The following is a 13,877-nucleotide window of genomic DNA, read 5'->3' on the forward strand; positions in this document are numbered from 1 at the left end:
ACAAGAAAAACACTTAAATTATCCACACACATTCACATTCATAATGCACATTCACCAAGACAGGGGGGAAACGCCGGGCGAATTACGACACGATCTGCCAGTGGATCGTGGACGCCTGGGCTAAAGGATCAGTCTCAAGTGTCGTCTGTTTGTTTTGCTTAATGCGCCTTATAATCCGATGCGCTTTATAGTCCAAAAAATACGGTAACTTCCATAAACGTACATAAATCTACTGTTATACTTGTATTTTTTAAATCTATGGACTAATATAATACAGGAATGAAGGAATGTATGTATTAAAATAAGTTAGTTAGTCATAGTTTCCAAGTTAACAGCTACTTTTACCTTTAGTTCAGAGATTGACAATTCCAGAGCTGAAATCATCCAAATGATTTTAGTGAAAGTGCATGGATTTTAAAATACTTGGGAGCACTTCCTGTATTACCACATGACTTCACAAGGTTGAACCGAGCCTAACTATGCAGGGTTTGTGCGTTAAACATGTGTGAATGAAACAAAACGCAACTCTGGGTCTGTTTTTGATGAGGAAAAAACATTATAAGACCCTTAATGGGCCCTTAAAGTCTCTATACATTGTCCCTTCAAATGAAAACTAAACTAATATTGATTCTGAGTGGTATAAAAATGAACATCTCTCCGGTTATTATTACCAATCATATGTCGGAACCACAGATTGCCGCATGAATAATTAACCCGCTCACTCTGGCCTCTGTAACACGCATGAATATTTAAACATAATGGTTGGATATGTGAGCATCTTAATGAACGGAGGGCGGACTGTGGGTACCTTCTTTGCTCCGCAGTGACCCGAGGTTGGGCGGCGGGGCGTCGGAGCTGGATTGTACGCAGTAGACCTCTCGACTCTGGACTCCGCCCCCGCACAGGCCCGTCTGGTTACCGCGGCGACGGTCCTGTTGGCTCAGCAGCACGTCCACGCGGCACTCGGTCCATTCGGTGGTCTTCCAGCTGTAACTGTACACAGAGAAACAAAGATTAGAGTACTACTACTCCTACTACTACTACATACTGTGACTACTACTATAGTACTCGGTCCATTCGGTGGTTTTCCAGCTGTAACTGTACATAGAGACAAGGATTAGAGTACTACTATAACAAATAATACTACAACTAAAACTACTACCAATACTACTATAGTACTCAGTCCATTCTGTTGTCTGCTAACTGTAACTGTACACAGAGAAACAAAGATTAGATTACTACTACTCCTACTACTACTACATACTGTGACTACTACTATAGTACTCAGTCCATTCTGTTGTCTACTAACTGTAACTGTACACAGAGAAACAAAGATTAGAGTACTACTACTACTACTACATACTGTGACTACTACTATAGTACTCGGTCCATTCTGTGGTCTTCCAGCTGTAACTGTACAAACAGAGTAAAAGATTAGAGAACTACTATTACTATACTACTTTTACTACTAATACTACAACTGATAATACAACTACTATAGAACTTGGTCCATTCTGTGGTTTTCCAGCTGTAACTGTACACAGAGACAAAGATTAGAATACTACTTCTACTACTACTACTACTATAGTACTCGGCCCATTCTTCTAGCTTTATGGACAGACAAAGATTAGAGGATTACTATCACAATACTACCATTACTGCTAATACTACAACTGATACTACAACTAAACACTACTACTACTACTACTACTACTACTACTACTACTTCCATTCTGTGGTCTTCCAGCTGTAACTGTACACAGAGTTAAGGATTAGAGAAATACTATTACAAATGACAAAGTAACTAAAAATACTTCTACTACTACTACTAGAGTACTACTAGAGTACTACTTTTACAGTATTACTACCACCACCACTATGACCACTACTGTTATTTTCATTATTAGCTACTGCTAATACTACTATGACTATAGTACTCAGTCCATTCAGTGGTCTTCCAGAGTATTACTATTACAATACTACTACACCACTACTATTATTTTTATTAATACTACTTCTAATAGTACTACTAATATAGTACTACTAATATAGTACTCCATTTGGCAGAGTACTATATTAGTTCAGCTGAAGGCAAAGTCAGAGATTACTATACTACTAGGACAATACTACTACAACCCCAGTACTACTGAATACTACTACTACTACTAACACTCTACAGTATTCTATCCATTCTGTGTTCTTCCACTGCTGCTAATAATAATACCTTCTACTACCTCTACTCCTACTACTACTATTACTACTACAACCCGTACTACTACTACTACTACTACTACTACTACTACTACTACTACTACTACTACTCCTACCCCGACTATCCCTACTATACTACTACTACTACTACTACTACTACTACTACTACTACTACTACTACTACTCCTACTACTACTACTACCTACTACTTACTACTACTACTACTACTACTACTACTACTACTACTACTACTACTACTACTACTAGTACTACTCCTACCCCTACTATCACTACTATTACTACTACTACTACTCTACTACTACTACTACTACTACTACTACCTACTACTACTACTACTACTACTACTACTACTACTACCCTACTATCACTACTATTACTACTACTTCTACCACTACTACTACTACTACCACTACTACTACTACTACTACTACTACTACTACTACTACTACTACTACTACTACTACTCCTACCCCTACTATCACTACTATACTACTACTACTACTACTACTACTACTACTACTACTACTACTACTACTACTACTACTACTACTACTACTACTACTACTACTACTACTACTACTACTACTACTACTACTACCCTACTACTATCACTACTATACTACTACTACTACTTACTACTACTACTACTACTACTACTACTACTACTACTACTACTACTACTACTACTACTACTACTACTACTACTACTACTACTACTACTACTACTACTACTACTACTACTACTACTACTACTACTACTACTACTACTACTACTACTACTACTACTACTACTACTACTACTACTACTACTACTACTACTACTACTACTACTACTACTACTACTACTACTACTACTACTACTACTACTACTACTACTACTACTACTACTACTACTACTACTACTACTACTACTACTACTACTACTACTACTACTACTACTACTACTACTACTACTACTACTACTACTACTACTACTACTACTCCTATCCCTACTCCTACCCCTACAATCACTACTATTACTACTACTTCTACAACTATTACTACAACTTTTACTACTACTACTACTACTACTAAACCCAACTAATTATAAACTTAAATTGTTGTGTTTATTTTCTGTAAAACTTGGCTCTTTCTAACCTCCAAACAGATTCACATTCCAGTGCAGCGTGTTTGCACTTATACATCGCTCCATACGGCGTCTCACTCACCGCATAAATTAACCTTAATCAATGTCATATTTTTATGCAGAATGTGTAGAAAAACCGAGCTGATGTGTTTAGATGAATTACAGCCGTACGGTCTGAGATTATCGACTGGGGCCGGTCTGGATAAATGCTGTTTGTATTGATCCTGTGAAACTGTGGGAACGTGTCCAATACAGGTTAAAGCAAAGGGCACGAAGAGGTGAGTTTAGACGCAATAAGAAGCAGGCAGAGAATTTATTTATTATGTCAACGAGTGAAAACTATTCTGAAAGCGTTTTTTAAGTTTGGAAATCACAATGTATTAAGTTGGTTATAGTTGATTTAATGGAAAACGTTGGTGAATTGATTGAAAACCCACACGCGTTTATCAATTTATGTCAAATATGTTTAATGGCTGTGGTCATAAATATTGGTAAATGTCACCTTCACGGTTTACAGTTATCAGCGAGGCTACAGTGGTGCACAGAATAGTTTTGATAATGTGTAAGATTTTGATTTTAAATGTCATAAACGTGACCTAAACTGGCTGTAAATATAAACAGACATCGCTAATCTAAACTTCACTTCCGCTCCATCGACCGCCCGTTTCTCTGCGTCTGCTGCTCTGAGGCTCGTCGTTTTTGGACTTAAAATGTTCATATTAACCCGCTCCACACGATCCTGGTGTTTTTATTTCGCTATTTTGTCCATAAATACATTCCACTTTCTAATTTGGAACTCGATGTGGACAACGTCGCACTGTCTTGGTCCACTTGTTTATACATCTTGATCCTAAATACGAGGTGCACAGGCTCAAATCCACTGTTGGGCAAGTTACTTCAAAACTGTAATGTGTTATTTATGACTTCTTACTGTCATTTCAAAGTAATTCATTACATTATAATATTGCTGTATTTAAAATAAAAGACTTTACAGGCCTACTGCAGCACTTTAAGTTACTCTCACCAAAATCACTGCGAAGATGTTGAACTTTTGCACCGTATATGGACTGAACCAGGACTAAACCAGGTCTAAACCACGACTAAACCAGGTCTAAACCAAAACCAGGACTAAACTAAACCAGTCTAAACCAGGACTAAACCAGGTCTAAACCAGGACTAAATCAGTGCTAAACCAGGACTAAACCAGGTCTAAACCAGGACTAAATCAGTGCTAAACCAGGACTAAACCAGGAGTAAACTAGAACTTAACCAGGACTCAACCAGGTCTAAACCAGGACTAAACCAGGACCAAACCAGGGACTACTAAACCAGAATTAAACCAGGAACACTAAACCAGGTCTAAACCAGGACTAAACCAGACCAGTAAACCAGGAACTAAACCAGGACTAAACCAGGTCTAAACCAGGACTAAACCAGGACTAAACCAGGAGATCTAAACCAGAACTAAACCAGAACCACTAAACCAGGACTAAACCAGGTCTAAACCAGGACTAGACCAGAACTGAACCAGAGCTAAACCAGGACTAAACCAGGACTAAACCAGGACTAAACCAGGACTAAACCAGGACTAAACCAGGACTAAACCAGGAGTAAACTAGAACTTAACCAGGACTCAACCAGGTCTAAACCAGGACTAAACCAGGTCTAAACCAGAATTGAACCAGGAACACTGAACCAGGTCTAAACCAGGTCTAAACCAGGACTAAACCAGAAGTAAACCAGAACTGAACCAGGACTAAACCAGGTCTAAACCAGGACTAAACCAGGGCTAAACGAGGTCTAAACCAGAATTGAACCAGGAACACTAAACCAGGTCTAAACCAGGACTAGACCAGAACTGAACCAGAGATAAACCAGGACTAAACCCGGTCTAAACCAGGTTTAAAGCAGGTCTAAACCAGAACTGAACCAGGACCAAACCAGGACCAAACCAGGACTAATCGTCACAAACCAAGAAGACATTTGGAAACATGCAATGACAACTTCCGGCAGGCTCTGTTTGTGATGGTCTAGGAAAAATAAGAAAATGTCCCAGTTTTCTTCATCTCCATGTCACTGTTACAACCACACCTCAGTTTTCATTATTTCCCCACTGACGCACAACTCCGAGTGCAATGGGTACATGTGATTAGAAGAGTTTGTTCCGACTTTAAATCCTCGATCTCGGGAATCGTCGCCAACACAGAATGTCTGTCTGCGTCTACATCCATCTCGACGCTTTGTTTACTGTTGTGCTGCTCCCAGACAGACGTTTGAGTTTGACGTCAGGGCTTCACAACTCTTCGCCGATTGGCCGGTGCACGATCTACAACTTTCGAGGTTCTTGCAAATCGTCTAGTGTATTCTGATTCCTGACCTAGTCACTGGAGAGAAATGAAATTGAGCGGAGGCACTAGGTGGCACCAGCCTGACTACTCAAGCACCAGGAGCCAGTCATGAATCAGATCTAGTGAATTCTGGAAGCTTCATAATCTGAGAATGAGACAAACTCTATCTATAAGCTTTTGGACAACGGCCATTTGAGTTTGCGATGCATTTTTTTCACTTTTTGTCTTACTGTTCCTTTGCATTTGCAGCTCTACAAGAACCTCGGCGTGCGTTTTCTGCTCACATTATCATCCGGCAGATACACAAACATTATTACGACATTCAGTTCATACTAAGATTTTATCGTTATCATTTCGGGAGGCAAGAGTATTATAAAAACGCTTCTTCTCTGTTCAGATTTTATTGCTCCGAACATGTAATAATCTAGTTAGACGGAGGAGCTTTCAGTCCTCAACAGACTTCGATATTGCAAGATTTTTGTTTTATACTTTCCCCACTTGACATCCGTTACGTAACACCCGCATTTACAATTCAGTTTTCAATGCATGGACTGTCCCACATACAGAGAGCGTATTGTTGAGGCCAGACACTATAGCTCTTCATGTCTGAGAGGTCACTTCTTCCTCTTGTGTACAGTAGCCTAAAGGACTTCTGCCATGTGTTAGTCCCATAAGAAGAACGTAAAGACTTTGTATACGTCGCCCTATACGTCCACAGAATAGAACCCGCGCCCTCGTAATGGGATTGACTCATAAAAGCTTGTTTATGTATGAGGCAGGGGCCCGGGGGGGGGGAGGACTACGGGGCCCCTGGGACTGGGACAAATCCTGGACCTTTCAGCTGTCCAGATGGGAGTCTCTTTAAATCCAGCTGATTCTCTTTGTGTGGGTATGATTTACATGTTTTTTACTGGGAGTGGGACTTGATTAGGTTTGAACTTGGCCCGAGAAGAGAATTATCTGTCAAAAATAGGTGAGAAAAGACTATTGTATATCGTTTTTAGGTATTAATTGTAGGAAAATAATGTAGAGAAAGACGATAGACTGTTATGTGTCTATATATGAGTAGTTTAATTGTGTTTTGAATTGAGTATTTTTGTAAATTTTAGCTATTTCTGACTTGTTTTTAAAATTTATAAAGCTATTAGCAGTGTTGGGGAGTAACAGATTACATGTACCGGAGTTATGTAATCAGAGTACAAATTATGAGTAACTGTATTCAGTTACAGTTACTGTTTCATTGAGTGGTAATTGGATTACAGTTACTTTGTTGGAATAAATGGATTACATGGTGGTGTTTTCCTGTTTTTACATTTTGGGCTAAACCAGGACTAAAACCAGGACTAAACCAGGACTAAACCAGGTCTACACCAGGTCTAAACCAGGTCTAGACCAGGTCTAAACCAGGTCTAAACCAGGACTAAACCAGGTTTAAACCAGGACTAAACCAGGTTTAAACCAGGACTAAACCAGGACTAAACCAGGTCTACACCAGGTCTACACCAGGTCTAAACCAGGTCTAGACCAGGTCTAAACCAGGTCTAAACCAGGACTAAACCAGGTTTAAACCAGGACTAAACCAGGTTTAAACCAGGACTAAACCAGGACTAAACCAGGTCTAAACCAAATCTAAACCAGGACTAAACAAGGACTAAACCAGGACTAAACCAGGTCTAAACCAGGTCTACCAAACCAACTGTGGACCATTCTATGTAAAGAAGTAAAAATCAGGTCACTTTCAAAAGATACTTACTTTTCAAGATAATTACTACATTATATAACTGTAAAAAACAAATTTTTATATCCCAAAGACCCACAAACATTTACAACAGGCCGATATAAATGAATAAATAAATAAATAAATAAAAAACAAAAACAAAAAAAACGTAAAATAAAGTTAAATAAATAACTTAAATTCTAATGAAAATGCATAAAATAAAATAAAATAATTAAATAAAAAATATAATAAAATAAAATTTAATAAAAAATACATCAAATCAAATCAAATAAATAAAAATTACATAAAATAAAATTAATAAAAAAAAAATATATAGTATATATATAATATATATAATATAAATAATATAGTAAAATAAACAGACTGCATGAACTGACATCACCTTTACCCTGCATTAAAATCAGTGCAGCTTCTGATTTACCGTCCGACATTATGACTGGCCTGTCCTATAACCCTGCAGACGCCTTCCTCTTTTTAGAGCGCGGTTTTATAGGCACAGGAAACCAATGTCCTCCATAAATATACCCCATAAAACCAGGACCCGGGTGCACACCGCATGTTGGGAACCCTTTTGCATTATGGTGTATGATTTATACGGCTCAAATGGGCAGAGGACACATAAGAGTGACTAATGCAGAATCAATGTGTTTTAGTGCAGAGGCCGGGACAGACCTGGGTCGGCTCCATTGTCACATTATTGAGCCAAGTCGCAAAATTAGCCTTGAGTGGTGAGAGCAGATGGTACGTATAAAGTCGCTGTTATTTACTACCTCTTTAGCTGTTTATATTCACAACAAAATGCAGAATTTTTGGTCATTATTTATTTATTTATTTATTTATTTGTTGGTTGGTTTCTTCCACTTCCAAAGTACCTATCCACCGCTCGATTTAAACTACTTTGATTTACTTAAAGTGGCTGTAGATGCATATATTTTTCTTTAAAGTAGTGGTCACTTATACAAATAAAACTCTAAGTTACAGGTTAGAACTGTGGAAATGTGGCCCTTCTCCCTGTAAGAATGCATACAATTCAAAGTATTTTATGTTTAGTTATATATGAAACATTTGTTCATTGTGCTTGCCTGTTTTTTTGTTTTGTTTTTTGTAAATGATCCAGTGATCTCATTGCCCAGATAAATCCAGACTCATCGCTGTACCAGTGGCGGATGTGGATCTGTATAATAAATACAGACAGATATCCTTCTGTATTTTCAGGCACATGATCTCACTGAGGGCCTGTTTACACGAGAACACTTGCGGGTAAAAACGACAAAATATTTTATCTGAAGTGCCTTTTGTTTGGACAGTTACGGCGTTTTTGGGGCTTAAAAATGCAAAAATCTAAAACCACCCTCCAGAGTGGAAAAGCTGAATACACTCCGCTGTAGTGTTTCCGTCTACACTGCCCAAGACGCAAAACTCTGGTCAGATCTGCTCACGTCACATACGCGTTTACGTCACATACATCACCACCTAGTAGGGATGGGCATGATTAGTCGATTAATTGATAATTGATCTTTAAGAATTTCATCGATTATGTTCATTTTAATAGACAAACCGAATGTAGGTTGCTGTGCGTAGCGTGACCAAACGGGTCCGTACATGTGTCTCTGCACTCAGAAGGAGCAAGCAAACACAAACAGTCAGTCAGTCTGCAACGTGCCAAAGCGCAAATGCGTATTTAACGATGATTTGTACAAGAAATTCCATGCTTTCCGTTGCGTTCGGGACAAGTGGGAGTCCATGTGCACAGTGTATAAAGCAGAACATATGTTTCGGTGTCCAGTGGGAAAAAGTTTTGCCAGGAGAGAGTCGCTCAATGTCGATGACGAGTCCCCACCTCCCTCCCCCCGTACGGTGTCCTGGTTTTGACAAAAGCAAATATGGTCACACTAACCTGTATTCACCTGAGTCAGTGCACAAGAGCTGTTTTTTTTTTTTCTTCGCTTAGTTTATACAAATTAGCGATGTGATTTTAAGTTTCGTTTCTGTGAGACTTGTGCAAAGCTGCATTAAACACATTATAATGTCAAACGGGCTGATGTGGCTCTAGAGTGGTTACAGTTTATATGTCGTAAAGTTGAATTTATTTATGCAGATTAGAAGTGCAAATAGTAATAATAATGATGATCATTTTAATATAAAAACGTTAATGATTAATCGATAATCGATCGTTAATCCTCTCGACAATCGATTAAGAAAATTTAATCAAATGCCCATCCCTATCACCTAGTGTCACCACCTCGCTGCCTGGCATACATATCCAACTGAATTCCACACACTTTTGCTTCACCGTATGCACGCAGATTTCCTCCTGAAAACGCTTGTCTAAACACGGAATAAAAAGTGAAGACACGAAGCTAATTTTGCATCTTCTGTTCGGATCATCGTCATATAAATGTAGCCTGAAAAAAAATCTGAGCGGATGATCACGTTTGACTGGGCTTGACAGAGAGATATCATTTGAGCTTTACCAGGAAAATGCTGTGGAACTTTCTATCCAAAGCAAGGACATCGATCTAAGATGTAAAATGATCCCCAGATGAGCAGCTGATGTAACATTAAAGCAACACGTCTGACCATTTTTCATTTACTACAGACACATGACCATTAGCCCATTTAATAAAAGATTTAATTGGATACTAGAGCTGTTACTTACACTATACAGGGGGGCACTTTGTCTCCTTGGGGGGTGCAGTCCTCTCGCTCCTCCAGCTCGGGGCACCCTGCTCCCTGCCCCACGGGGAACTGCGTGACTTTACGGGTGCGGGCGCGTTCTCCCGTGGGTCCGTTCGGGTCGTAGCACTCTTTAGAACAGGCCGACCACTCGGACCAGTCTGTGACCTCGCAGTCTTTGGACATGACGCAGGCCTGGTACGTGACCGGGAGAGAGGCGTCTGCGCAGAAGCTACAGGAGGAGAAGAAACAGGGAATTAAGAAGTGTGGTGGAGTCAAATTATACTGAAAAAAGTTGGCTCTATATTAAGGCCACTTCATTTTATGGTTGGGTTCACACTTGTACACAGCAGAATTATACTACTGTATATCTGGAACTAAAGAGAACTGAACTGGGACTAGACCAAGACTAAACCAGAAGTAGAACAAGACTAAACCAAGACTAGTAAAAGACTAAATCAAAACTAGTACAAGACTAAACCAAGACTAAATCAAAACTAGTACAACTAAACCAAGACTAAACCAGAACTAGTACAAGACTAAACAAGACTAAAAGAACTAGAACAAGACTAAACAAGACAGCAAAACTAAGACTAAACAAGACTAAATCAAAACTAGTACAAGACTAAACCAAGACTAAACCAGAACTAGTACAAGACTAAACCAAGACTAAACCAGAACTAGTACAAGACTAAACCAAGACTAGTAAAAAACTAAACCAAGACTAAACCAGGACTAGTAAAAAACTAAACCAAGACTAAACCAGGACTAAACCAGAACTAGTACAAGACTAAACCAGAACTAGTACAAGACTAAACCAAGACTAAATCAAAACTAGTACAAGACTAAACCAAGACTAAACCAGAACTAGTACAAGATTAAACCAAGACTAGTAAAAAACTAAACCAAGACTAAACCAGGACTAAATCAAAACTAGTACAAGACTAAACCAAGACTAAACCAGAACTAGTACAAGACTAAACCAAGACTAAATCAAAACTAGTACAAGACTAAACCAAGACTAAACCAGAACTAGTACAAGACTAAACCAAGACTAAACCAGAACTAGTACAAGACTAAACCAAGACTAGTAAAAGACTAAATCAAAACTAGTACAAGGTCACATTTTTCTATAGCGCTTTTTCCACCTTCAAGGCACTCAAAGCACTTTACAACAAGGAACCACTCACCCATTCACACACACATTCACACACCAGCGTACGCAGACACTGTGGGTTAAGTGTCTTGCCCAAGGACACAACGGCAGCATTCATCTGTGGGAGCTGAAATCCCATCAGCCAACCTGTGGGTCAGTGGATCTGACCGCTCAACCTGTGATGTTTTATGTCGAGACCGGGATTCAAACCTCCAAGCTTCAGATCAGTGGGCGAATGCTCTACCAACGGAGCTACTGCCCACAGTAAAAAAACTAAACCAAGTCTAAACCAGGACTAGACCAAGACTAAGCCAGAACTAGTCCAACTAGTAATATCTTATATCGTCTTGGGGGGCGGGTACGAAGCGCTTTCTGCTACGTCAAACGCGATATAGGTGTATCTGCCGCGTCATCGTTGTAGCAGTTTTAGAGGGAGGGTGGCAGAAATATGCTGCAATTTGTTAAAAAAAACACAGAGTCACTCTAAAAACCACTTTGGCTACCACTATGTTATCTAACATATAGGTGCAATTTCCCGTTCAAAGGAGGTGTTTCTACACAATATTATACAGCAGCGTTCGGTTCCCGAATTCAAGACATTTTTACAATAGATTTTAATTAACCCACTTGTTGTTCTGTTGTAGCTTCTTGTGCTTTTACTCTGTTTTTACCCTCTGCTACAAACTTGAGCTGCACAGTCTTGATCTTGATCGATGTTTCTTCTGCTCGATGGATAATGTCTGTGAAGTGATGACGTATTTTTGACAGTAAAGTTCCGTCTGTGAATTCGTATTCGTACTGATGAAAGCGTAATCGTAAATTTTCATTTCGTGATTGTAATTCATGACGTCGTAATTTTTCAATTCGTATTCTGATGGATAAAATACACACAATATATTTTATGTACGACTGGACTCATTTGAGAGTTTACAAATATTTATTTTATGCGCAACTACAGCCAAATATGCACGGATTTCTGTTTTATGCGCACGAATATTTTTGACAGCTTTCTTACTCCATATAGGAAGCTCTGAAAAGTTGATTTCGCATGAGAAGGGCCCTTTAATCTGTATAAAAATAAAAAATAAAACAGAGAGAGCTCAGTCTGGATTTAGCAGGTAGCCAGACTCCTGTTGCTCCCAGCTGCACATGGGTGAAGTGTTTTCCCGAAGGACTAAAAAGCACTCAGATTTAAAGCAGCGATCCCACGGTTAGGTCACAATCCACTTCTCCACTGTCACCCCAAGCCTGACTCATTAAAAACTGAGTCTTTGTTCGTGTTTTTCCGGCTAATTAAGGTGCCGTTATTTTTTAGTTTTTGTTCAAATGAAAGCGGCCGGTTACGCAATACGAACATTTGCATTTAAATATATGCGCGGATGACTGTAAACATCTTTATCTTATTGGAACGCGTTCAAACGGGGAGTACAATGTTCCTATCTTAAAACGCTCGGAGCCAATGTTCTGTCTAATCTTAGCCAAAAACGACGAGTATCCATTTTGTGCATCGTATTCTTGTTCCAAAAACCACATCCCGCTTCAGATATGAGGGAACAGATGACTCACCGATCGCTTCACAAAGAACATATTTGGGAATTGGCAGAAAATTCACATCCAAAAACAATTAAACTAATGAAAGACAGAGACGACTGTTGCTACTCGCCTGATAATAATATGCAGAAATGATTTATTAATAGTTATTGGTCAAAGTCTCAGTGTGAAATCTCCCAGTGTGGGTAAAATACGCTCAAATATTTATATAAAAGGAATAAATATTAAGTACGTTTTCATGACTTCCACATGACCTCTTATCAAATGTGAAAAGTTAGATAGAAAATTGAATTTGAATATTTTAGATCTAGTTTTCTCACACACTGTTGCCATGATACTAAAATTTCAAACGGGATTTATCAGCACAATGATAATTAAAAAAAAACACTTCTTTTGGACAAGTAATTTTCAGCAGTAAATTCAATTCTGTCAAACTGCGCAAATGTTTTTTCAGGTGAATTGTTTTGCGGCTCATCCAGGTGGATTCTTCAGGTGGATGAACTGAAAAAGCATGGTTTTTCAGAGCTTTTTTCCCCTCGCTATAAACTAGGGATGGTGCAGGATCTCGGGCAAGAAGATCTCACAAGACAAAACTGCCACAAGATCCCCAAGTGTTTACATTTGGATTGGACAAAAAGGGCCATATGTTGGTGAGTTACATCTCTTACAGTTCCAAAAAGCAGCACAAGAATGGAAACTAACATACAAAATCAAATAAATAAAAAAATTGTGAGGTCAAAATTGGAAACCGAACTGTTAAATTTACAGGAATTTATTAGGAATTATGTTAAAATCTAGTCTTGTCTTGTTCTCATGGATCCAATCTCATACCTCGTCTCATGGAAATTGTGTCTCGTCCCATTCATACTATTTACTCACCTGAAGTTGTGTTTGATTTGTGCATGTTTGAGGAAACTTGGATTGACTGAGTGTATTTTGATTATGACAGTAGTTATATAATATTTACATTTAGAAGGTCAAAGCTCACATAGTACCTTCTACCTATAAGATATTATCAGGCACATTATCAGTAATGCTGAATTCTCTTGT

General features: G+C 38.8%; 1 protein-coding gene across 1 annotated transcript in view; it reads right to left on the reverse strand.

The window, feature by feature from the left end:
* Window positions 1-13,877, reverse strand: part of thsd7aa (thrombospondin, type I, domain containing 7Aa) — a 437,777-nt gene that overhangs the window by 222,594 nt on the left and 201,306 nt on the right. The window contains exons 4-5 of the mRNA XM_055157370.1: window positions 10,104-10,352; window positions 800-993 (exon numbers count right to left, since the gene is read on the reverse strand). Of these exons, the coding sequence (XP_055013345.1) occupies window positions 800-993; window positions 10,104-10,352 (443 nt within the window). The remainder of the gene's footprint in view (window positions 1-799; window positions 994-10,103; window positions 10,353-13,877) is intronic.

This window comes from Boleophthalmus pectinirostris, unplaced genomic scaffold, assembly GCF_026225935.1.
Source record: "Boleophthalmus pectinirostris isolate CB_2022bp ecotype Guang Dong unplaced genomic scaffold, ASM2622593v1 HiC_scaffold_21, whole genome shotgun sequence".
In the NCBI taxonomy this organism is placed as follows: domain Eukaryota; kingdom Metazoa; phylum Chordata; class Actinopteri; order Gobiiformes; family Gobiidae; genus Boleophthalmus; species Boleophthalmus pectinirostris.